This window comes from Manis pentadactyla, chromosome 1 (assembly GCF_030020395.1).
Source record: "Manis pentadactyla isolate mManPen7 chromosome 1, mManPen7.hap1, whole genome shotgun sequence".
NCBI classification, from domain to species: Eukaryota; Metazoa; Chordata; class Mammalia; order Pholidota; family Manidae; genus Manis; species Manis pentadactyla.
Genome location: NC_080019.1, coordinates 64,584,154 through 64,610,319, shown reverse-complemented (window position 1 = coordinate 64,610,319; position 26,166 = coordinate 64,584,154). Strand labels below are relative to the sequence as shown.

The following is a 26,166-nucleotide window of genomic DNA, read 5'->3' as shown; positions in this document are numbered from 1 at the left end:
GGCCCCACTCCCCGTGTGTTCAGGGATTGCTGAGGGCGGACTTGTAACACAGGAAGCGAAGTATCTTTTTGTACTTCTCTCCTTTTTGACTCCTGTATTCACCAGACTTGGCAAGAGCCTGTCTGGGGTCTCATTCCAGTGGGCAGAGTGTCCCAGAATGGAAGGGGGCCTAGTGTCCTGGGTTCTCATCTGGGAGGACACCCCCTCCACTTAGCACTCCTTGGTTGGGTCAAAGCCATGCCTTAGATCTTGTATCTTAACCAGTCTGAAGATTTGGGCAATTGTGATTAAAACCCAAAATAAAGATGTCTTGTTGAAAAATGATATTTTGTATATTACCTTTTAGGAGAGTTCTGTTTTTTAAGCAAAGCATGCACAACCGATTTTGCAGCCATTGACCCTCACTCTTACATGCTGGTTTCTCCCCATTTTCTTTTCCAGTTGCCTATTATCATGGTGGTTGCCTTTTCAATGTGCATTATCTGTTTGCTTATGGCTGGTAAGTCTGCTCTTACTTCACATTCTTACATTCATTTCTTAGAATGTTGAACTCTTTTATGCAGCATCTGGAGTTTTGGAGTCTACTCAACACTTCATGTTTCCTGTTAAATTTAGTGACAAGTGAGCAGATGAGATTAGTGTTTAGATGTGATAAGAGGAAACGTGTATGCTTGGTAGCTTGATAATTTTTTTAATAAATGTTTTTAAATACATTTTTCTTGTTACCAAAGCGATACATAGTAATTATGAAACTACAGTTAAGTAAAAAAGAAGATACTATTTATCATCCTTTCTTCCAGAAGTAAGCTACTCTTAACATTTTGATGTATTAATCTTTTTAAGTGTGTGTGATTTTTTTCAAATGTGAGCTATTACAGTTTTTTTTCACTGAGCAATATAAACATTTTCCTGTTATTTTATTTTTAATGGCTGTAAAGTGACCCATTTATGAATGTATAGTTTATTTAACCAGCCACCTATTGGACAAATGAATGTTATTAACAGGTTAATATTTTACTTAATAAATTTAAATAGATTGAGAGAATTGCCTGAGAACCTGAGCTAACAAGAGCTTCACTCATTTTTTTCCCCCTGAAAATTTTCCTGTGTTTACTAGTTAATCATTTAAGAGTAAAGTGTCTCCATTCAGTAATATTGAGTGCTCTGGGAATTTGAGTGTGTGACTTGGTTGGTGCACTTGTGAGGTCCGGCTCAGGGCACTCGTGAAGAAGAGGTGCGCTCTAAGTGTTCCTCCACCCCAAATTCCTCGGCCTAATGTTCCTCTGCCTTTGGGATCCCATCCACTCTCGGGGCACCGTTCGGTTGCTGCCCTCTCGATGGCACGGTGTCCCGTTGTTGTCCCGCACAGACCTAATCTTCTTCCTCCTGATTCCCACAGCACTTTGAGTACCTCTCCTGTGGAACTTTGTGTTCTAACTTCATAAGCGCCTAGGGGTGTCCCTCTCAGAGGCGGCGCTCCTCTGGTGTCCTGACGTGCCCCTGTGCATTGCCCTTTCTGTGGTAATGATTGCGAACTCAGTTGTTTGCCCTAACTTGGCCTTTTGAGAGCAGAGACTGTCTTACTTGTTGTGCGATATAGTAAACCTTCAGCAAAAGTCTGCTGAGAAGGACTCTTATCCACCCCAAATCCCCACATTAATTCTGCTGGCTTCTTGAGGGGAGGCTCAGTAGCTATTCATCTCTGCGTTCCCCTTGGTGTTCAGCACTGTGGACAATCATGGCACAGGGAAGGAGCCATCCTGTTATTTTAGAACAGGTATTATCAAACCTTTTCTTTAAAGAGCCAGATAATATTTAAGACTGCAAACTACATATGATCTCTGTTGCACATTTTTTTTACAACTCTTTAAAAATGAAAAACCATCCTTAGCTCACAGTGAAAGCTGTCTGCAGGCTCAGGAGCCCAGAAGGTGTTGTGTGGCATGACTGCATGTTCTGTGCTGGACTTAGGGCTGGAAGGGAACTGGACCAGCCAGCATGTGCTCTGGTCCCTCAGAGGCCCGTGCTGGGCCGTTCACTCCCTAGATACTCTTAACATCTTTCTTAAAACAGACCCCAGGGGATGCCATTTTCTGGAAGCCACCTCACTGTTGAGTTAATTTTATTATTTTGATAAGTTTTGATTGTATACTCACATTTCCCCATACAACCTCGGGGGAGGCAGGAAAGTTAAGACTCAGCCTACAGTCGGAGATTCCTTTGGGGAATGTCCCAGGTTGGGCTGGTGAGGAACTCCCTCTCTTATTTTCCAAAAACAATTTTAAAACTCAGAGCTGTGAAAATTAGCAGTTATGCAAATTTGGATGTGCTTTGAGTGAAAAAAAGGAGATTGGATGCTTATAGCTCATGTCACCTAATTGTTGTAAAATAATGAATTTTGTCATATTTAAATATGTCTGGTCTGTGGACTCTACTTTGGTTTTTTTTTGGCTGAATATTTTTTTAATTTTGCTATCATTAATGTACAATTACATGAACAACATTTTAGTTACTAGATTCCACTATTGTCAAGTCCCCTCCACATATCCCATCACAGTCACTGTCCGTCAGCGTAGTAAGATGCTGTAGACTCACTACTTGTCTTCTCTGTGTTGTACTGCCTTCCCCATGTCCCCCACCTGCATTATACATGCTAATCGTAATGACCCTTTTCCCCCCTTATCCCTCCCTTCCCACCCATCTTCCACAATCCCTTTCCCTTTGGTAACCGTTAGTCCATTCTTGGGTTCGGTGAGGCTACTGCTGTTTTTGTTTTTTTTTAATCTTTATTTTTATTTTATTTTTTATTTTGGTATCATTAATCTACAATTACATGAGGAACATTATGTTTACTACACTCCCCCCTTCACCAAGTCCCCCCCCACCTACCCCTTCACAGTCACTGTCCATCTGCGTAGCAAGATGCTGTAGAATCACTACTTGTCTTCTCTGCGTTGCACAGCCCTCCCCGTGCCCCCCCCCACATTATGTCTGCTAATAGTAGTGCCCCCCCACCATTTTCCACCCCCGTTGTCCGTCCCTTCCCACCCATCCTCCCCAGTCCCTTTCCCTTTGGTAACTGTTAGTCCATTCTTGGGTTCTGTGAGTCTGCTGCTGTTTTGTTCCTTCAGGTTTTTTCTTTGTTCTTATGCTCCACAGGTGAGTGAAATCAGTTGGTACTTGTCTTTTTCCACTTGGCTTATTTCACTGAGCATAATACCCTCTAGCTCCATCCATGTTGTCACAAGTGGTAGGATTTGTTTTCTTCTTACGGCTGAATAATATTCTATTGTGTATGTGTACCACATCTTCTTTATCCATTCATCTACTGATGGATACTTAGGTTGCTTCCATTTCTTGGCTATTGTAAATAGTGCTGTGATAAACATAGGGGTGCATATGTCTTTTTCAAATTGGGCTCCTGCATTCTTAGGGTAAATTCCTAGGAGTGGAATTCCTGGGTCAAATGGTATTTCTATTTTGAGTTTTTTGAGGAACCTCCATACTGCTTTCCACAATGGTTGAACTAATTTACATTCCCACCAGCAGTGTAGGAGGGTTCCCCTTTCTCCACAACCTTGCCAACATCTGTTGTTGTTTGTCTTTTGGATGGTCGCGGTCCTTACTGGTTATCATTGTGGTTTTAATTTGCATTTCTATGATGTTTAGCAAGTGATGTGGAGCATCTTTTCATGTGCCTGTTGGCCATCTGAATTTCTTCTTTGGAGAAGTGTCTGTTAAGCTCCTCTGCCCATTTTTTAATTGGCTTATTTGCCTTTTGTTATTGAGGTGTGAGAGCTCTTTATATAATTTGGATGTCAATCCTTTATCAGTATGTCATTTATAAATATATTCTCCCACACTGTAGGATGCCTTTTTGTTCTATTGATGGTGTCCTTTGCTGTACAGAAGCTTTTTAGTTTGACACAGTCCCACTTGTTCATTTTTGCTTTTGTTTCCCTTGCCCAGGGAGGTATGTTCATGAAGAAGTTCCTCATGTTTATGTCTAAGAGATTTTTGCCTATATTTTTTTCTAAGAGTTTTATGGTTTCATGACTTACATTCAGGTCTTTGATCCAGTTTGAGTTTACTTTTGTGTGTGGGGTTAGACAATAATCCAGTTTCATTCTCTTACATGTAGCTGTCCAGTTTTGCCAACACCAGCTGTTGAAGAGGCTGTCATTTCCCCATTGTATGTCCATGGCTCCTTTATTGTATATTAATTGACCATATATGCTTGGGTTAATATCTGGACTCTGTTCTGTTCTACTGCTCTGTGGGTCTGTTCTTGTGCCACTATCAAATTTTCTTGATTACTGTGGCTTTGTAGTAGAACTTGAAGTTGGCAAGCAAGATCCCCCCTGCTTTATTCTTCCTTCTCAGGATTGCTTTGGCTATTTGGGGTCTTTTATGGATCCATATGAATTTTAGAACTATTTGTTCCAGTACGTTGAAGAATGCTGTTGGTATTTTGATAGGGATTGCATTGAATCTGTAGATTGCTTTAGGCAGGATGGCCATTTTGACAATATTAATTCTTCCTAGCCAAGAGTATGGGATGAGTTTCCATTTATTAGTGTCCTCTTTAATTTCAATTTCCATTTATTAGTGTCCTCTTTAATTTCTCTTAAGAGTGTCTTGTAGTTTTCAGGGTATAAGGTCTTTCACTACCTTGGTAAGGTTTATTCCTAGGTATTTTATTCTTTTTGATGCAATTGTAAATGGAATTGTTTTCCTGATTTCTCTTTCTGCTGGTTCATCATTAGTTTGTAGGAAAGCAACAGATTTCTTTGTATTAATTTTGTATCCTGCAACTTTGCTGAATTCAGATATTAGATCTAGTAGATTTGGAGTAGAGTCTTTAGGGTTTTTTATGTACAATATCATGTCATCTGCAAACAGGAACAGTTTGACTTCTTCCTAACCAATCTGGATGCCTTTTATTTCTTTGTGTTGTCTGATTGTCGTGGCTAGGACCTCCAGAACTCTGTTGAATAAAAGTGGGGAGAGTGGGCATCCTTGTCTTGTTCCCGATTTTAAAGGAAAAGCTTTCAGCTTCTAGCTGTTAAGTATAATGTTGGCTGTGGGTTTGTCATATATGGCCTTTATTATGTTGAGGTACTTGCCCTCTATACCCATTTTTTTGAGAGTTTTTATCATGAATGGATGTTGAATTTTGTTGAATTCTTTTTCAGCATGTATGGAGATGATCATGTGGTTTTTGTCCTTTTTGTTGATGTAGTGGATGATGTTGATGGATTTTTGAATGTTGTATCATCCTTGCATCCCTGGGATGAATCCCACTTGATCATGATGGATGATCTTTTTGATGTATTTTTGAATTCGGTTTGCTAATATTTTGTTGAGTATTTTTGCATCTATGTTCATCAGGGATATTGGTCTGTAATTTTCTTTTTTTGTGGTGTCTGCCTGGTTTTGGTATTAGAGTGATGTTGGCCTCATAGAATGTGTTGGGGAATATTCCCTTCTCTTCTACTTTTTGGAAAACTTTAAGGAGGATGGGTATTAGGTCTTCTCTAAATGTTTGATAAAATTCAGCAGTAAAACCATCTGTTCCAGGGGTTTGTTCTTAGGTAGTTTTTTGATTACCAGTTCAATTTAGTTGCTGGTAATTGGTCTATTCAGATTTTCAGTTTCTTCCTGGGTTAGCCTTGGAAGGTTTTTTTTTTTTTCTAAAAAGTTGTACGTTTCTTCCACGTTATCCAGTTTGTTACCATATAATTTTTCATAGTATTCTCTCACAATTCTTTGTATTTCTGTGGTGTCCGTAGTGATTTTTCCTTTCTCATTTCTGATTCTGTTTATGTATGTAGACTCTGTTTTCTTCATTAAGTCTGGCTAGGGGTTTATCTATTTTGTTTATTTTCTCAAAGAACCAGCTCCTGCTTTCATTGATTCTTTCTGTTGTTTTGTTCTTATCAACTTAATTTATTTCTGCTTTAATCTTTATTATGTCCCTCATTCTACTGACTTTGGGCCTCATTTGTTTTTCCTTTTCTAGTTTCATTAATTGTGAGTTTAGACTGTTCATTTGGTATTGTGCTTCTTTCCTGAGGTAGACCTGTATTGCAGTATATTTCTCGCTTAGCATGGCCTTCCCTGCATCACACAGATTTTGTGGTGTTGAATTATTGTTGTCATTTGTCTCCATATATTGCTTGATCTCTGTTTTTATTTGGTCATTGATCCATTGATTATTCAGAAGCACGTTATTAAGCCTTCATGTCTTTGTGGACTTTTTTGTTTTCGTTGTGTAATTTATTCCAAATTTCATACCTTTGTGGTCTGAGAAGCTGGTTGGTACAATTTCAGTCTTCTTGAATTTACTGAGGTTCTTTTTGTGGCCTAGTATATGATCTGTTCTTGAAAATGTTTCATGTGCACTTGAGAAGAATGTGTATTCTGTTGCTTTTGGATGGAGTGTTCTGTAGATGTCTGTTAGGTCTATCTGTTCTAATACATTGTACAGCGCCACTGTCTCTTTACTTATTTTCTCTCTGCTTGATCTGTCCTTTGGAGTGAGTAGTGTGGTGAAGTCTCCTAAAATGAATGCATTGCATTGTATTTCCCCCTTTAATTCTGTTAGTATTTGTTCACATGTAGGTGATCCTGTTTTGGGTGCATAAATATTTATAATAGTTATATTCTCTTGTTGGCCTGACCCTTTTATCATTATGTAATGTCCTTCTTTGTGTCTTGTTACTTTCTTTGCTTTGAAGTCTATTTTGTCTGATCGAAGTACTGCAACTCCTGCTTTTTTCTCCCTATAGCGTGAAATGTCTTTTTCCTCCCCTTTACTTTGAGTCTGTATATGTCTTTGTGTTTGAAGTGAGTCTCTTGTAGGCAGCATATAGATGGGTCTTGGTTTTTTATCCATCCAGTGATTCTCTGTCTTTTAATTAGTGCATTCAGACCATTTACATTTAGGGTGATTATTGGTAGGTATGTACTTATTGCCATTGCAGGCTTCAGATTCGTGGTTACCAAAGGTTCAAGAGTAATTCCATTATTATCTAACAGTCTGATTTAACTCACTTTGTGTGCTATTACAAACACAACCTAAAAGTTCTTTTTTTTTTTCTCCTTTTTCTTCCTCCTCCAATCTTTGTATGTTATGAGTCATATTCTATACTCTTTTTCTATCCCTTGGATGACATCTATTTAGCCTTTGGAATACTTCCATCTGTAGGAGTCCCTCCAAAATGCACTGCAGAAGTGGTTTGTAGGAAGTAAATTCTCTCAGTTTTTGCTTATCTGAAAATTGTTTAATCCCTCCTTCAAATTAAATGACAACCTTGCCAGGTAGAGTATTCTTGGTTTGAGGCCCTTCTGCTTCATTGCATTAAATATATCATGCCACTTCCTTCTGGCCTGCAGGGTTTCTGTTAAGAAGTCTGATCATAGCCAGGTGGGTTTTCCTTTGTATGTGATCTTTTTTCTCTCTCTAGCTTCTTTTAAAAGTGTGTCTTTATCCTTGATCTTTGAAATTTAATTATTATATGTCTTGATGTTGTCTTCCTTGGGTCCCTTGTGTTGGGAGATCTGTGCACCTCCATGGCCTGAGAGACTATCTCCTTCCCGAGATTGGGGAAGTTTTCAGCAATTACCTCCTCAAAGACACTTTCTATCCCTTTTTCTCTCTCTTCTTTTTCTGGTACCCCTATAATACCAATATTGTTCCGTTTGGATTGGTCACACAGTTCTCTCAATATTCTTTCATTCTTAGAGATTCTTTTGCTCTCTGTGCCTCAGCTTCTTTCTATTCCTCTTCTCGAATTTCTTTTCCATTTACTGTCTCTTCTACTACATCTAATCTGCCTTTAAATCCCCCCATTGTATGTTTCATTTCAGATATGGAATTTCTTAATGATTGAATCTCTGTCTTAAATTCATTTGTGAGTTCTTGAACATTTTTCTGTGCCTCCATGAGCATGTTTATGATTATCATTTTGAACTCTCTTTCAGGAAGATTGGTGAGTTCGGTTTCATTTGGCCCTTTTTCTGGGGTTTGTGAGATTCTGCTCTAAACCAGGTTCTTTTGACGTTTCATATTTCTATGTGGTGCTCACTAGTGCCCAGAAGCTCTAGTTTCTGGAGCTGCTCAGCCCCTAGAGTGAGGTTGGGGGTCGTAGGGAGTGGAGCTGGTGCCTGGGGGGAGGAAAGATCTGTTTTCTGATTTCCGCCTATGGCGCCTGTCTCCAGTGTCAGAGCCAGTGGGCCAAGCACACAGGTATAAGCCTCTGTGCTCCGCATCTCTAGCTGTTGTAGTCGGGGCTTGTCTCTGGCTGGCCTGATGCCAGCACAGTGACTCCCAGTTTGTGAGCTGGAGCGGTCAGGCCAGGAGGAAGGCTCGGCAGGCTGCGTGTCACAGTGGGCCTCAGAGCTGAGTAGGCAGCCGGGGGGGTGGAGCATCTGAATGTCCTCAAAGTTCCCAAACTGCTGGTAGAGCCCACCCAGACAACCTTGTCCAGCTCTCCCCTCCCCCATGCAGCAAGCTCTGTGCAAACCCCGCCCCTTGAGTTGCCCTCTAGCTGCTAGGAAGCCTCTCAGATAGCCTGCCTTTCCTCTGTCACAGAGCCTCGGGTGTGGATCTCCTCCTCCACAAATGGCCGGAATCTCAGTCTTGCAAGCACTCTGCCTGTCCCAGCTCCCCAAAGTCCAGAGCACCACACGGTGTAGGTTTCTGCTCCCAAAGCAGACCCCCAGGGCTAGGTGTTCAGCAGTCCCAGGCTTCCACCCCCTCCGCCGCTCCATTTCTCTTCCTCCCCCCCACCCCCCCACCCCCGTGAGCTGGGGTGGGGGAAGGGCCTGGGTTCCACCGGATTAAGGCTCTGGTACATTACCCTGTGTCCTGAGGTCTGCTCTGTTTGTGAGATCTGAATGCAGTCTGGTTCAGCCTTCTTTCCTGTTGCTGTTTTAGAGTTAGTTGTATTAACTCTGTTTTCATACTATTTGTGGTTTTGGGAGGAGTTCTCTGTCTCATCTCTCACTCTGCCATCTTGAATCTCTTTCTGCTTTGGTTTTTAAGAGAACAGAAAATAAATGCAGCATGATCTCCAACAGCTATAGGACAGAATGCAGACTTTGGTGTCCCTGCTGGCATGCTCTCTCACTGGCTGTGGGCCTCTGCACGTTTCCCTCTCAGGAGACAGGCCAGGGCTATTAAGGGAGAGAAGCGACTATTCAAGGAGCAGACTACTAGGTTCAAACTATTCAAGGAGCAGAACAATATAGGCCTTTTGCCACTCACTCGCTGCTAATCTTCATGGATTCTAGACTTTGAAAAAAATGCATTATCAGGAGATCTGTGTTAAGTATGGTATTAAAACTTTATATTTTTTATGTACACTTGACTTTAATACATAATTTTTCTGAAGCATACATAGTATATAAAGTTATTTTTTGTGTAGGTATTTTGATTATGGCTAATATCGGTCAAAGATAGGATTATGAACCAAACTATTAGTAGTAGTTTCTTGAAATACTTAAGTGTATAATCCAAAAATAATTACCATTATTTGGGTGATATAACATGAAGTAGTTTAGTCAAGTGCTTTTCAAAGTGTGGCCTCTGGGCTGATGGCATCAGCATCATCTAGGAACTTAACAGAAACACAGATTCTTGGGCTGCATCCCAGACCTGCTGAATCAGAAATCTGGGCCTGGGCCCAGCAGTCAGTGTTCATCAAGCCCTGAAAAGGATTCCGATGTCAGAGTTTGAGAGCTGCTGGTTTAAACCTTAATTGAGAGGTTCTAGTATTTTTCCTGTGTGCCAGTAAACTTTAATGTTGTCAAGATGCATTAAATGACTGAACACTGGATCTGATGTCAATAAAATGACTTGTATTATCAACCATTTTTTTTTTATATATCAATAGGTGACACTTGGACAGAAACACTGGCCTATGTACTCTTCTGGGGAGTTGCAAGCATTGGAACGTTTTTAATTATTCTTTATAATGGCAAAGATTTTGTTGATGCTCCCAGATTGGTCCAGAAAGAAAAGATAGACTGAATTTGTGTCTGTGGAAAGCGGCTTGGCTTGGAAGATTCCATTATGCAGAACTGGAGTCTTTACTGACCTGCTTTCCACATCAGCCTGAGGTTTCTCAAAGCCTTTATCCAAAAGCACATCTTGTGCTCTGTTATAGGGGTGATGACTTAGAGTATCGTATCTGATGTTATTGCCTTGATGATCTCTTTACTTTTGGGACAGTTGTATTTATAATTTGAGCTCTTCTATAATTAAAGTATAACCTGAATTTCAGCTCACAGAATGGAAGGAATCTATTCACTGTCAGTTTAATCAGCTGTTGCAGAATAAGTAATATATTTAAGAAATCTAGCTTTTTTCATTATTTAAAACAGTAAAATTATTTTTCCAGCTTAATTTCATTGTCATTGTAGAAGCAGTCATTGTTAAGCAACATACTTTTCCACACATCTTTGGGCCTTCATTAAAAGTTTAATAAGCTAACTATAATACGTTTATAAAATGTACGTCTTTCACATACATCAAATAGTTGGACAAGTCAGTCTGTGGTGTCCTGGCAGGGAGGCAGAGAATGGGGGTCTGGTATCCCTTTGATGTTTCAGTTGGGCTGCCTTCTGAGTTCAGTCAGCCTGGACTGCTGTGGTCGGACCAGCAGTTTAAGTGTGATGAAAAAGTTCAAATATACTTTATCTTTTTTAAAAGGTGTAAATGAAATCAAAGAATGTAAAGTTTATCTCTTATGCTAAAGGTCCAAAGCCACCTCAGTTCTAAGGATTGGCCCAGTGGGGAAAGTATCCTTGGTTGGTAAGCTGCTTCCTCCTGGATGCTTTGGTGTTTTTGGTGTCATTACTGGGACATGCAAACCTCCAAGAGGGTCTTGTGCTGGATTTGATACTGTACTTGGAGGCAGCAGCTGCTTTTCCACACATGGTACCATTGATGCTTTCCACTCGGTAAAGTTTTGTTAGCTATGAATAAGTGCGTCTAAAAACAAGTGCTTCTAATGTAGAGTTCTCCAAATCAAGGACCAATGTAGACTTTAATTTATGTGCAAAACAAACCTGAAAAATATGCTTTAGAAGCTGTGCATAGTTCTAATTATAAGTTGGGCTGTATACTTAATTGTAATTAATGAGGTTTAAATATTAGAAAAGTATGTAAGGTAGTATAATGGCCACTATTTTAAAACAATTGAATTAAATTAAATACTGCTACAACATTTGTGTGTGCTTAAAAATATGTACAGTTGTTTCCAGTAGTAATACCTTATGTTGTCTTTAAATATCTCTAAAAGCGCCTTTATTTCAACATTACTTTTTTTCAACATGGTCTTTTATAAATGTTAACAAGAGTTGTTGCTTTTAGAAACTTTAAAGGAAATAATAGCTGGAAAACCCTCTGTAGCTTAAAATCAGTCATTAATCTGATTTTCACAATAAAATCACAAATAGGGTAAGTGATTAGAACTGCCTAGTCTTAATGTGGACCATAAGCATAATTTGCTCCAAAGGTGAAATACTGGAACTTAGTCCATGTCTGCTGTAATATGTTACTCAGATGCTACTGGGCATTTCAAGGTAAGAGCTTGTTTCAACGGCTACAGTGAAGACCAAATCCGAACTGCTGATGTGGCTGCTTGGCAGCAAATGGACTAATTTGGTGCGTTAGATTTTAAGGTATTAATATTTCAGAATCCTGCAATGATTTTATTTCTGGATTCATGTACTGTACATCCATAAATGAAAATAAAATGTCATATCCTTTTCTAATTACTGTTTGTGGTGGCCCTGTACTTTGTCTTGAAAGGAATATTCTTTTTTATTTAAAAAATTGGAAAATCATTCAAGGAATACATGGTGATTATAGAAAAGTTAGACAATGTAAGTAAGCAAGAAAATTGTTTCTGAAATTCTACTTTCCAGTTACTATCATGTAATAAATAGTGCTTTTCCTTGTAGTTGATTTTTAGTTATAGATAAAAAGAGGAAAATATTTAATAAAGTATAATGTCCATGAAAAGATGTCCCATGATTCAGCTCTCAGCTGAGAAGTGGGGCACTTTGTTTCTTAGAAAATGTTCTCTCAAATTCCAGGAAGGTGTCCGGTGGGCGTGAGGGAAATGCTGATGCTAGCACCTTCTCGGATATGCGGGAAGGGAGGTGAAATCCCCTGGGGGACGCATCTGGGGTACATACTCCCCCTCGGGGAGGGCGCAGAGCTGCCCAGGCCACCTTGTGCCCGTTCCAGGTATCGGTTCTCTGCACATGACTACAGAGCTTCCTTCCTTCCCTGCACACATGTTGGCATTCCTATGTAAGAGACTGGTCAAGTTCTGGTTAAGGAAGTTCATATTTGTAGATGTGCTTTTTGCCTTGCAAGGAGATGTTTAATCTGGCTTTGCTTTTCTTCCCCTCACCAATGTTGAGTAGGAAATGATGGGTGTGTTAGTTAATTCTTTGCCCCAGCTTTTCTATTTATAAAGTAGCACAGTTATAAATTAATTTTTCTATGTAAGTTTTAGAAAATCTAATACAGTAGCTTACACACTCTTTCCCCTTCAGGATGGTTCAAAGGTCATATTTATACCTACTGTGGTTTCTTGTGGCCTCAGCCAAAGAAACATCCTAAGACGGGTAGATTGTCCAGGACATCTGTCAAAAGTGTTGGAAAGATTCTGTAGCAATTCAGAAGAGCTCATATTCTGTTTTAAATCCAACAAATTAGACATTTTTTTCCCTAATTTTTCTTATGGAGCCTAACTTTCATCTTCTCATGTGCATGTCTGCATACACTGCATTGGTGTGGCTTCACTAGCTGTATGGGAAGGTAAGCATGGAAAAAGGTGACAGATCAAAAGAGACTGGATGGATTCTCCTTTTTATTTTCTTTTTTTTTTTTTTCCAAAAATTAGCCTGTATGTTTACATAATGGGGGAAAATCTTGTGTTATGAGAGGTAAAAGCCAAAAAATCTCCAGCTGATGTCCCAAGTGAGTGTTTGAGTGTCTCTAACGATGTCTGTACATACCTACCCAAAGACACTTCCATAGATTCCATGATCTCAGTGAAGCACAGAATGTTAGAGTGGGAAGGGACCCTCTCACTTAAGGGATAACCTTGACCTACTTATTATTACAAAAAAAAAGATATTTGCATGGTGGGCTAGTGCTGTATCATGAATATGGTGTCTTCAGTTATAAGGTGCTGTGTTTGAATTATATACATTTTAGAAAACTTATGTACAGATAAATAATTTAAAATTATAAGTAATGTTCGTGGTCTTTCCTGTAAAGAATTGCCATCATGTCCAAATATAGCATTAAGTCCACGGGTAATCAGATTCACTGTCATCCTCACTGTGGCTCTAGCACCTTCTGCAAAGCACTGAGCGCTTGGGGCAGGGGTACCTGCACCAACTCCATGCCTAACTGTGCCAAAGGGAGTTGCAAACTATTTGTGGCAATTTTTGTAAGAGGACTGGTCCTGGACCCACCATGAAAGACCTCAGTTTAGAAAAGAGTGATCCCCTTGGTAAGGGAATTAAGGCCTTCTTTCTTGTACCCAAAGGCCGCCTTTCTTATGACCAGTTGATCCTTTTAGGGAAGGAGGAGCACACAGCAACTGCCCATTCACTGCAACTCAAAAAAGCTGATTGTTCACCAGTGACTTTCCGATACGTCATCTTAGGCACTTAGAAAACCTTTCAAACTAATCTAAAAACGGTTGCCCTCTAATATTCAAGAGAGGCTTTGAAAAGCCAGCCTCTTTGGTGACAAGCAGGTAGCACAGTGCTACCTTGAGGGGAGGCAGAGGAAGAAAGGGCCGCTTCGTGAGGGGGGTGTGCCTTCTGTCAGGGCATCTCCTTCCTCCGCGCTGTCCCAACTTCTGCATAGACTCAGGAAGATAATGGGTGAGCACATCGGGAGTTAAGTGTTTTAAGAAGCAGCTGATGAGGTTCCACCTCCAAATAGTAGCCATAAAACAGTGAGCAGCAGACTGCTTTGTCTGGGAAGCCCAGTCCTCAGGCTATGGAGGCTGTGTGTCCCCTCTTGAGGCAGCGCATGGCGAACGTTCCCAGGGCCACCAGGGGGATGCACATGGTGGAGGAGGCCACAAGCAGCCCAGTGGCGGCCAGCACATACGTGGGGTAATCCTTGGTCACAAGCTGGCCCTGAAAGGAGAAGCTGAGTGTGGGCAAAGATCCTTCCCAAGTGGAATGTCTGGCCTGGTGCAGAGGCCCTGTGTGGTGGGCAGAGGGTGGCTGGGCTGGGTATCCTTACACATGGCCACCCACTCCACAGCCAGCCAGCAAGAATGCTGGGAAGACTGACTCCCCTTGGCTTCTTTCTCTTCCATAAACTTCAGCCAGGGTGCTTGGAACCATAGTTTGGAGCCTCCGAGAGGAACCACAGAATAGTCAAGGCCTTGCTTCTGAGGCACCATTCAGACACCTAAATGCAGCGGGCAACCTCAGGCTAGAGCTGCCAGTAGAACCTTCTGTGATGAGAGAAATGTTCCCTATCGGTACCATCCAGAAGGCAGCCACTAGGCACAGGTGGCTACCGAGTGCTGGAAATGTGGCCAGTGAGAATGAAGAACTGAATTTTAAATTATATTTGGTTTTAATGAATTTAAGTTTAAATGACCACAAGGTGGCTGCTGGCTATCATATGGAACAGCACAGCTCTGTCGCGACAGCAGTCCTGATGGCTCTCTGCATCTACTTGGTGGCAACAGATGTTTCCCAGAAATCAAATGCATTAGAACTGAGGAAGCCCAAAGCCAATAAATGCCACCTCTCCACCAGGGAGCCATGGGACAGCTCCGTCAGGGGACCAGGTGTTCATTCTCAGCCAAGTGCAGTTAGTAAAGCAAGGGTGCAAGATGCCACAGCAAGCATGGTGCTGGAACCAACTCACAGACTTTTTGTTACTTTTCTGTTACTCTTTTTGCTCTATCCTGACAAGTACAGAAATAGGGAAGAAATATTCAGAAATAGTTTTAGCAATTTGAAAGTATTATCTTGTTTTTTGAATATAATAAGTAAAAAAAAACACCCAGCAGGTACCTGGGAGGCGTCCCAAGCTTGGTACTGCAGGGTGCCCGTGAGGATGTAGTCGCTCAGGTAGAAGACAAAGAGGCTGATGATGAGCGCGGGGCTTACGCCGGCCCACATGATCTTCCAGTACCAGTTCAGAGTGCGGCCAGTCATGGCCTTAAGGTCCCTTTCAAATCTATTTGGAAGATGGGGAGAGAAGGTCTGATTACCCATACTGTGGAGTTAGGGGTCTGCTTGCACATCCCTTCTTGCTTAGCAAGAGTCTGTTCTGGGTACTGCTGACACTTGAACACAACCGCTGGGCTGCTCTCCCATGTCTTCTGGGGAGAGTGGTGGGGAGACAGGGAGGGGAGAAGTGCCCCTGAGGCCGCCACGGAGTGTTTGGGGCATGCAAAGCAACCACCCACAGATGAGTGGGCATCAGAAGACATCTTCCTGGCCCCAGCCTAAAGATGAAATGCTCGTGTAGACCACAGGGCAGCTCCCCGTGACAGCAGGAACAGACAGCATGGTGTAAGGTCTCTCAAGCTAGTTCTCAACACCAGAGACCCCAAGGGGCAGCTCTTCCCCACCCCTCCCACCCTGCTAACGGCCCCACAGCCCATTAGTGATGCCCCCAGAAGGAAATCTCTTCTGCAGGTTTTCTTGGATGGAGGGAGACCAAGCCTGGGCCTGCAGTGCTTGGCCGCGGCCTGCTGGAGCTGGCTGGGGAGGAGAATCTAGAGCAGAGGGGCCCACAGGCCCCTACTGTGACTTTGGGCAGGTCTGCAGACTCTCTCTCTTTCCTTTTTCTTTCCATGGACTCTACCTAAATTCAGCAATAGGTCAACAGCATCCATTTTATCATGAATTTGATAGGCTAATCATATATTTTTCTAACATACATGCAGCTAAATGTGGAAAGTACTGTCAGCACTTTCCCAGGGGAAGGGACCCAGGCCCAGGGCTGCGAGGTGACTTGCCTGAGGGCACCTAGGTGGTGGCAGGCCCAGGCCCAGAACCGGAGGGGTGTACTGCCTCCAGTCCAGGGCCTTCGAACTTCTCCCCACGGCAGGAGAGGCAGCTACTGAAAGGGGGTGGAGGCGGGGCAGGGCGAGACCGTCACCAGCTGCAGCCACAGCCACCTGCCTCTCTTGGACCTGCGGCGAGTCCCGAGTCTCCATGCATGCCTGCGGAGACCACAGCTCGGCCCAGGCTGCTGCTGGTCCCCAGGCTCCAGACCATGACGACTCGTGTCCGTAATGTGAACAACTGGGACTTTTAAGACTACATATGGCAGAAAGTGTTGTTGCGGTTCCCTTGTCCCTTTACATCCCCTACCCTGGAAGGAGGAAGGGGAAGAGCTGGCTGCAGAAATAAAAGCAGAATGGCACTATCACCAAGTGGTCACTAGATGACGCTGTCTCCCTGAGCAGGTAGAAGGCCGCCAGTCTCCGGTTAGGTCATTCCCGGATCAGGCCACACAGAAACTCCCAGGACACTGTTTCTCCTGCCCCCTCGCCGCTCAGCACCAGCCCCTCGGTGGGCTTGTGCGCCCTCTCCAGCACCTCCCGTAGGTCTGAGGTCCTCCCCTCTCTTCAGCCTGGAACACCAACCCTCTCAGGTTACCAATCTAATTTCCCCTCTAGACTGGCATTTCCTGGGAGACCAAACTGTCCCCGATTATCTGGGACTTTACCAGTGTTAACACTGAAAGCCTCACGTCCCCGGAGACCCCTCAGTCCAGGGAAAATGGGGGAAGTGGGTCACTCTTAACACAATGTGTAGGGAGGGAGTGGGGAAGGGAAGATTTTAAAAAGGCATTTCTTGACCAAAAACGTTTTGGAAATGCTGCAAATTATAACCCCCTCTTTGAGATTCACAATTGCCTTCAAGGCTTCAAGAAGTCTTACAGGCAAGAACTTTTAGCCTCGCTTAACTTTATGTCCCGGGACTATTTGATCACGGAAATCCTTCAGCCTGGCACGGGACCCTATGCTTCCAGGGACACGGTGGGAAACATGGCTCAGGGGGCCTGGCTCCTAGAGCGTCACGCCTGGTCCCCCCACCCTGCCTCCAAGCCAGTTTGAGGATTGGAAAAGACGGGCCAGGGGACACAGAACTTGGCACACTTGCTTCTCAAGGTGGGTCCGGTGGGCCCGCGACTCCGCATTTCTAACAAGCTTCCTGACAGTGTCTATGCTGCTGCTCTGGGCCCACAGTTAGTGTGGAAGCCTCCCCAGACCAGTGGTCCCAGATTCACCCGGAACTTCTCAGCAATGTGAATTCTTGGGCCCCACCCCAGCGGGTTCTTGAGGCCCAGTGCTGGTTCTGATGCCTGCTCTAGTTTGTAAGCAGCTCTAGACCAGTGGTTCTTGGCCCAGTCGCACATTCCATCACTTGGGAAGATTTAAAACATCCCAGGGCTGCACTGTGCACCGGGATTGAGAACTTGACATCCTGAGATGCCGAATTTTCTAAGGCATAAGTTATCAAATGAGCTTTGGTCAGCTTGCTTGAAAAACACTAATATTCACAAATGATCAGAGTGTCTAGGGTCTGGGGGCACGATTCCTAGCCCCAGTAAACCAATGGGGTCCAGTAGGGTCAACAGGCAAATATCACGGAAAAAGAAGAAAAAATACAGGAAATCGAGAAAATATTGGTTGAAGACAAAACGAGGATGGAAGTGAGGCAGGGAAGTAGCTGGGATCAAGGGTCAAAAGAACCAATGCGGCCGTGGGGGCGGGGCCTCCTCACCTCCTCAGCCCATACACGTAACACACGGCCACCGACTCCACCAGGACGATGAGCAGCAGGGACAGGGTGGCGGCGTAGTCGTTGAATATGTCGAACCAGTAGTTGCCGGCCTCCGTGGTGAACACCAGGCCGATGGCACAGTTGACGAGGCACACCAAACCTGGGGACACAAGGTCATCTGCTCACCGGCCTGGGACCCCGCCTGTTCATCCAGTTTTCAATGGGATCTGCGGGCCCACGGACCTGAAGGGGACTTGGTCGAATTGGTTCATCCACGTGGGGTGGAACTGCAGTTGGCATCGGCCTCTCTGAATGTGCCACATGCATGTGTGTGGAGGGTGGGGCAAAGGTGTCCCAAGGAGAGTCCGTGCGAGTCACTGATGTTACTTCACGAAGTGTCCTGCAGGGGCCACAAAGCTCAGTGCAAAACAGAAAGTCGTGGGCATTGCTGTCCCAGGATATGACCTAAGCTGTGGGGCTGTTGCCCTTTAATTCAACAACTCAGCCCCTGAACTCATGGGTTTGATTCTGGCTGGGAGGAGGGACGTCTTGGATGCGGTGAAGTGGTATCATCAAAGGCGGGGGTGGGGGCCACAGGGTCCACAACCCGGTGTCCACCAACAGCAGAATGGGTGGATAAATCATGGTCTGTAGTCTTGTGGTGGATTATTACACAGGTTGGAAAGGGTCAGAGATGGCCGCTTGCAACAATGTAGGTGGACCTCACAGACAGAGCTTAAGTGAAGGAGACAGATACAGAGTACATACTGTGATGTCATTTATATGAAACTCAAGAGCAGGAAAAACAAACCTAAAATGATAGTAATCAGAATAGAGGTGACTTCTGGGAGGCATTTTGACTCGGAAGGGGTGAGAAGGGGCTTTCTGGGGTGCTGGAAATGCTCTGTATCTTGACCAAGTAATGGTTACTTTGGGGGATACATAAGTAAAATTCATTGAGTTTGTGCTTAAGAAACGTACATGGTATAATTTTTATACTTCATTTAAAGACAAAAGCAGGTTCTCTCCTAGCCTGGAAAGCTCTGAGTGCCAGGTTGGTGACTTTGGCCTGTTGCCAAGGTTGGGGTGGCCCCTTCACTTCGCCACGAGCCAGGTGCATGGGGTGATTCACAGGTGCCAAGTCCCAGGTTGCCGGAGACAAGGTGAAGGCCATGGCAGGGCTGCCGTGAGGTTGCCGCAGCCCCTGGGGGCCATATCAACCAGCGTATGGCCCCTAGCTGCTCGCCACCCCACAGCATCCCAGCCCTCCCTGCACCGCCCTTCCTCCACTGGCTGGCACTCTCACCTGAGATGGCCTCCTTGGGCAGGTGGCTGGAAATGACCTTGCTGTCGGTCAGAGGGGTGAGGATGGCCGCTGTGTTCCCCAGCATGCTCCCAATGCCCAGCATCAGCAGCATGAAGAAGTAGAGCACAGACCACATCTGGGGCACTTCCATGTTTTTAATGGCCTCTGTGTAGACGATGAAGACCAGGCCAGTGCCCTGGACTGCCTGCCACGGTGAGAAGAGGCCAGTTACACATCCGAGGGACACTTAAACACTCCCTTAAACACTCCCAATGCTAAGCAACTTGGTGGACCTTGGAACTGGCCAGGAGAAGCCACATCTGAGGCTGGATCTTCCATTTGCAAACCAGCACCTCATGCTTAGCTGGGCTGGATGGAAATGTGAGCTGTCAGGAACCCCTATTTACAAAGTGTGAGGAGGCCTTTCAGTCAACTAGGAACACTGAGCTCCCCTCTCACATAAATTCTGCCCAATCACGTAAGTTCTTGGTACAATATAATAAAACAATGTTTGGATGACTTCTGCTTCCAGTATCATGACTATGAAGTGTTCCGAGGCCTCAGTGGCTGGGAGCTGAGGTGGGATGGTGGAGCCAGAGAAACGAGCTAGAATGGTGGGAGGCTGGAGCGGCTAACAGGCAACCAGGAGGGATAGGGTTGCTCAGGGGCCAGATCCCTATGGTGATAACACTACTATGGAGATACTCAATTGTGGAAACAGAGCCTGGAACTCCTGCTTAAAGACAAGCCCCTGAGGAGGTTTAAAGGGGCCTTGGGCTGGGGAGGCCCCCTGGCTACCAGCAGAAGCAGCAGAAGCAAGCCCTCTCTGAAGGAAAGCTTCCTGACGTAGCCCCACAGGACCACCAGGAATGATCTAGCAGTAAGCTTGCGAACAGAGACGTACAAACCCGTAAGAAGAGAAGTCACTATGAGTGAAGATTTAGCAGGAATAAGAAATAAGATTTAGCACACCTTTCCCCAAGAGTGGCAGATACTGAACTGTCAGATTCAGAATATAGGTCAGGTCCAGATAGTAACTGCACTAGAAGGGGTAACTACTGAACCACTGTGCTGTATATTTGAAACCAATATAAGACTGTATATCAATGATACTTCAATAAAAAAAAGAATATAAATAATCTCAATGGCATACCAACAGAGACAATGGAATTCACCAGCCCTGGGTGCAGACAATAAGGGGGTGATCACTGGTAGAGAATTTTGTTAAAACCTACTAAAGTTGGCTTGCTTTTTGTTGTTATCCTGAACTGACAATTCTCAACAGTGTCAGTGATGAAGCATTCTTCCCCTCAAAGGCAGACTGCTCTCACTCTCCTGCCTATCGCCACCACTGGAGCAGCTACAGATGACATGTTTAAAGAAACGAAAGATAAAATTACTAAGATAAACATATAACAAAAAGTTATTGGAATGAAAAAGCAAACTTGAAAAAAAACAGTGTCTAAAAAATTACTGAATTTAAAGGCTCAATTAACAATTAATACCACTTGCAACTGAAGACAATTAGTGAACTGGGAGATACACCTCAGGAATGAATCATAATGAAGCAAAATCAATCAATAAAAATAGGATAAGATGATGGGAAAAGATAAATGAGAAATTAGTAGACATAGCAGGGTATGACAAGAAGGTTAACATAGGTCTAAATGAAACTTCAAAAGGAGAAAATAGAAAGCAGCAGCAATGATTAAGAGATAATAGGTATGAATTTTCTAAAACTTTTAAGATACATGAATCCATAGATCCAGGAAGCCCAATCTCACCAAAGCCCAGATTGGAAAAATAAAAATACATACATGCTTGGATTGCAGAGGCCAAAGACAAAGGAAAGACAGTAAGAGAAATCCAAAAGGACTGGTGGACTGGGTGCACAGACTGAAAGAATATTTTAACAGCAAAGATTGAAACCAGAATCACCCGGCAAATATCTTCAAAGTGTTGAGAGAAAATAACTGTAAACCTGGAATATTCTACTTGGGAAAATTGACTTTAAAAAGTGGAGGTTAAATGTAAACATGTACATGCAAACAAAACCGGAGAAAATTTATTGCCAAGAAGCCTGTTGTAAAGGAATGAATCTTAAGGGAGAAAAAAAATCCCAGAAGACAGCTGGGATGCAAGAAGAAATGATGGACAAACCAGATGGCAAACATCAGGTAAATACAAATACTGTCATACAGAATAACAGTAGCATCCAATTTATGGGTTTCAGAAGACAGAACCAAACAAAAATGGTATTTAAGGCAAGAAGGATGAATGAAAGTGTTCTAAATACCTTATACTGTTTAGGGAAGAATATATTTTTAATTTTTGGAGTTTGTTAAGTTAAATATGCATAGGAAAATTTCAAGAAAAGAAATAGAATATACAAATTCCAAATGGTAGAGAATAAAGTGGAGTGGATGGGGGCAGGGGGTTAAGAACAAACACAACAGAAAAAAAGTCTAAATAAATCAATAACCACATAATTCTTGGATGTTCAGCCAAGCTCAAAAGTAAGTGAGGAAGACTCCCAGGTGCCAAAAACAAAAAGGAAATTTGAAATGAGACTTTTGAACAGGAGCTGAAGCCAAAAGCCCTCATGGGTCACCTGAATGGGATCTAGGCCTTAAGCCTGGGGCTTGGGGGCTGGGCATCTGATTCCTGCCCAGGGAGGGAGGCTCATGCCACGGGCTGGTGTAAGCAGGGAGCCAGGAGAAACAAACTGTTGCCTCACCCATGAAATGACCTAGAATGGCTCCACCCATGAGACAAAGTGCCAAACAATCTCCAGCTAACTTGCTGGCAGCCAGAGCTATGGACCTTCACTATTCCTTATTCTTGAAAAGTATTCTTTCCAGACATTCTGTAGAAGTAGTCTCTAGAAGTATTTACATTAAATGTAAGAATTAGGCAAATATGCTCACTCTTATTTCCACTTCCATTGTGCTAGAAGTCCTAGCAAATACAATAAGAAAAAAGGAATAAAATACAAGGATTTTTAAAAATGCAAATTATATCTGCAAATGATATAAGAGTTTACAGAGAAAACTGAAGCAAATATGTAGACAAATACTGAGAATTAATAAGAGAATTGATCAAGGTTGCTAGATAAAAGATCAATATACAAAAATCTTTAGCTTTCTTTCACAACAAAAATAAACAATGATAGAAATAGGAAAAAAGACACCTTTCACAATAACAAAAGATTAAGTTACCTAGATATAAAGTTAATGAAAGATGTGCCAAGATATTCATGGAAAAAACTAGTTGAAGAATATAAAAGAAGAGCTGAGTGAATGATGAGATAAAGCATATTCCTAAATCAAAAGTCACAGTTGAAAAAATATTAATTTTCCCCAAATTACATTACAAAATCAATGCAATTCTAATAAAAATTCCTAAAGGGATTTCCCTCTAACGGAATCTGTCAAATTGACCCTAAAATTAATGTGTAAAAAATAAAAGTTCCCAGGAGAGACTCAAGATGGCAGCATGAGTAGGGCGGCGGAAATCTCCTCCCAAAACCATATATATTTTTGAAAACACAACAAACACAACTATGCCTAACAGAGAGACCGGAAGATACAGTTCAACAGCCAGGCTACATCTACATCTGTGAGAACTCAGCATCTCACGAAAAGGGTAAGATACAAGCCGTGACCCAGTGGGACCCAAGCACTCCCCACACCCCAGCTCACCGGCGGGAGGAAAGGAGTCGGAGTGGGGAGGGAGTGGAAGCACAGGGCTGCTAAATAATCAGCCCTAGTAATCTGCACTGGGAGCACAGACACACACTGCATGGTGTACTGGATATTAGAGAAATGGAAAAGTAAAATCCAAGACTGAGACTGCAAGTGGGTCCCCACAGCTGGCTCCCCTGAGTCAAAAGAAAAGTGGGTGCTTTAAAAGTCTTAAAGGGACAAGGGTTTAACAGGTGGACAAAATCGTCCCGGCACACTCAGCCCAGCAGGCTGGGAATCCTAAGGAACTTCAGGTGCCCTATTGTCTTGGGTGGCAATGCAGCTTTAAAGCCCCTCATGGCAATAAGAAGCCTGCCATTCATTCCCCCTGGCTGGTGCTGCAACCAAACTGGCTGCCCCACCACAGCGGTGGAGGAGCTGGAGAGTGGCCCTGCCCACAGCAACCACACAGAGTCTCCTTCCAGCGCAAAGCCACCTGAGACAGACCCAGAGGCAGCCGCCAGTGCACAGCTGCCCGGCACAGACAGAGGAAGCAGGGGCAAGGCACAAAGAGGTGCCGTTCTCGCAGGAGAGCACACCCGGCCTGCCTGCCACTCCCTGCAGGGCTCTGGGCTATTCCAAGGAGTGCCCCACCCACAGCAGCTCAGGGCATTAACCCAGAGGCTGCTCCTGGTGTGTGGGTAACTGACACAGGCAGCGGAGAAGGGCAAGGTGGCCAGCAAGTAGGAAGGGACTTTGTACTCCCAGCTGACACACGTGCCACCTGCCTACGACTACCTCTATCACCATGAAAAGGCAGAAGAATCTGGTCCAGTCAAGAATCACTCAGACCAGGGCCTGGTGAGATAGAAATAACCAATCTTCCTGAAAAAGAATTCAAAATAAAGGTCATAACCATGTTCATGAACCTACAGAGAAATAAGCAAGAGCTAAGGGATGAAGTCTGGAAGGAGACAACAGAAATGAAACAATCTCTGGAAGGACTTAAGAGCAGACTGGATGAGGTGCAAGAGACTGTTAATGGAATAGAAATCAGAGAACAGGAATACAGAGAAGCTGGGGCAGAGAGAGATAAAAGGATCTCCAGGAATGAAAGAATATTAAGAGAACTGTGTGACTAATCCAAATGGAACAATATTCACATTATAAGCATACCAGAAGAAGAAGAAGAAGAAGAGAGAAAAAGGGATAGAAAGTGTCTTTGAAGAAATAATTGCTGAAAATTTCCCCACACTGGGGGAGGAAATAGTCTCGCAGATCATGGAAGCCCACAGATCTCCCAACACAAGGGACCCAAGGAGGACAACACCAAGACATATAATAATTAAAATGGCAAAGATCAAAGATAAAGACAGAGTATTAAAGGCAGCCAGAATCTTACTACACTGATGGGCAGTGACTGCATTGGGGCATGGGTGGGGACTTGATAATATGGGTAAATGTAGTAACCACATTGTTTTTCATGTGAAACCTTTATAAGAGAGTATATCAATCATACCTTAATAAAAATAAGAATAAATAAATAAATAAAGGCAGCCAGGGAGATAAAAAAGATCACCTACAAAGGAAAACCCATCAGGCTATCATCAGACTTCTCAACAGAAACCTTACAGGCTAGAAGATAATGGTATGATATATTTAATGCAATGAAACAGAAGGGCCTTGAACCAAGAATACTGTATACAGCATGATTATCATTTAAATATGAAGGAGGGATTAAACAATTCCCAGACAAGTAAAAGTTGAGGGAATTTCCCTCCCACAAACAACCTCTACAGGATATTATAAAGGGAATGCTCTAGATAGAAGTACTCCTAAGGCTAAATAGATGTCACCAGAGAAAATAAAACCACACCAAAGAAAGCAGACCAAACAAATACTAACTAAAGGCAAAAAATAAAATCAATTATTCACAAAAGCAGTCAATGGAAACACAAAAGAGTACAGAATAAAACACCTAACATACAAAGAGTGGAGGAGGAAGAATACGAATGCAGAGAAATAAAGAATCATCAGACTGTGTTTATAATAGCATAGTAAGTGAGTTAAAGTTAGAAGGTTAGATTGTAAAGAAGCTACCCTTGAACCTTTGGTAACAATGAATCCAAAGCCTGCAATGGCAACAAGTACACATCTATCAATAATCAGCCTAAATGTAAATCGACTGAATGCACCAATCAAAAGACACAGAGTAATAGAATGGATAAAAAAGCAAGACCAATCTATATGTTGCTTACAAGTGACTCACCTCAAACCCAAAGACATACACAGACTAAAAGTGAAGGGATGGAAAAAGGGATGGAAAAAGATATTTCATGCAAACAATAGGGAGAAAAAAGCAGGTGTTACAGTACTTGTATCAGACAAAATACAATTCAAAACAAAGAAAGTAACAAGACACAAAGAAGGATATTACAAATGATAAAGGGGGCAGTCAAACAAGAGGATATAACCATTATAAATATATATGCAACCAATACAGGAGCAACGACTATGTGAAACAAATGCTAACATAATTAAAGGAAGAAATAGAATACAATGCATTCATTCTAGGAGACTTCAACACACCACTCACTACAAAGGACAGATCCACCAGACAAAATAAGCAAGGACACAAGGGAATGAACAAACACACTAGAACAGATGGACCTAATAGACATCTACAGAACTCTACACCCAAAAGCAGCAGAATATACATTCTTCTCAAGTGCACATGGAACATTTTCTAGAATAGACCACATACTAAGACCTAACATACAAAGAGTGGAGGAGGAAGAATAAGAATGCAGAGAAATAAAGAATCATCAGACTGTGTTTATAATAGCATAGTAAGTGAGTTAAAGTTAGAAGGTTAGATCGTAAAGGGCCACAAAAAGAACCTCAGTAAATTCAGAAACGTTGAAATTATACCAGCCAACTTCTTAGACCACAAAGGTATAAAACTAGAAATAAATTGTACAAAGAAAGCAAAAAGGCTCACAAACACATGGAGGCTTAACAACATGCTCCTAAATAATCAATGGACCAATGACCAAATTAAAACAGAGATCGAGCAATATATAGAGACAAATGACAATGACAGCACAAAGCCCCAACTTCTGTGGGATGCAGTGAAGGCAGTTCTAAGAGGAAAGTATATAGCAATCCAGGCATATTTAAAGAAGGAAGAACAATCCCAAATGAATAGTCTAAAGTCACAATTATTGAAACTGGAAAGAGAAGAACAAGTGAGGCCCAAAGTCAGTAGAAAGAGGGAAATAATAAAGATCAGAGAAGAAATAAATAAAATTGAGAAGAATAAAACAATAGAAAAAAAATCAATGAAACCAAGAGCTGGTTCTTTGG

General features: G+C 42.8%; 2 protein-coding genes across 2 annotated transcripts in view; one reads left to right on the top strand and one right to left on the bottom strand.

The window, feature by feature from the left end:
- SACM1L (SAC1 like phosphatidylinositide phosphatase) overlaps positions 1-11,784 on the top strand; it is a 109,208-nt gene extending 97,424 nt beyond the window's left edge. Inside the window, exons 19-20 of the mRNA XM_036883314.2 lie at positions 442-499; positions 9,900-11,784. Coding sequence (XP_036739209.1) covers positions 442-499; positions 9,900-10,036 — 195 coding nt within the window. The 3' untranslated portion in view covers positions 10,037-11,784. The remainder of the gene's footprint in view (positions 1-441; positions 500-9,899) is intronic.
- Positions 11,785-12,771: 987 nt separating this feature from the next.
- SLC6A20 (solute carrier family 6 member 20) overlaps positions 12,772-26,166 on the bottom strand; it is a 58,095-nt gene continuing 44,700 nt past the window's right edge. Inside the window, exons 8-11 of the mRNA XM_036883340.2 lie at positions 19,118-19,322; positions 17,812-17,971; positions 15,082-15,247; positions 12,772-14,184 (exon numbers count right to left, since the gene is read on the bottom strand). Coding sequence (XP_036739235.2) covers positions 14,035-14,184; positions 15,082-15,247; positions 17,812-17,971; positions 19,118-19,322 — 681 coding nt within the window. The 3' untranslated portion in view covers positions 12,772-14,034. The remainder of the gene's footprint in view (positions 14,185-15,081; positions 15,248-17,811; positions 17,972-19,117; positions 19,323-26,166) is intronic.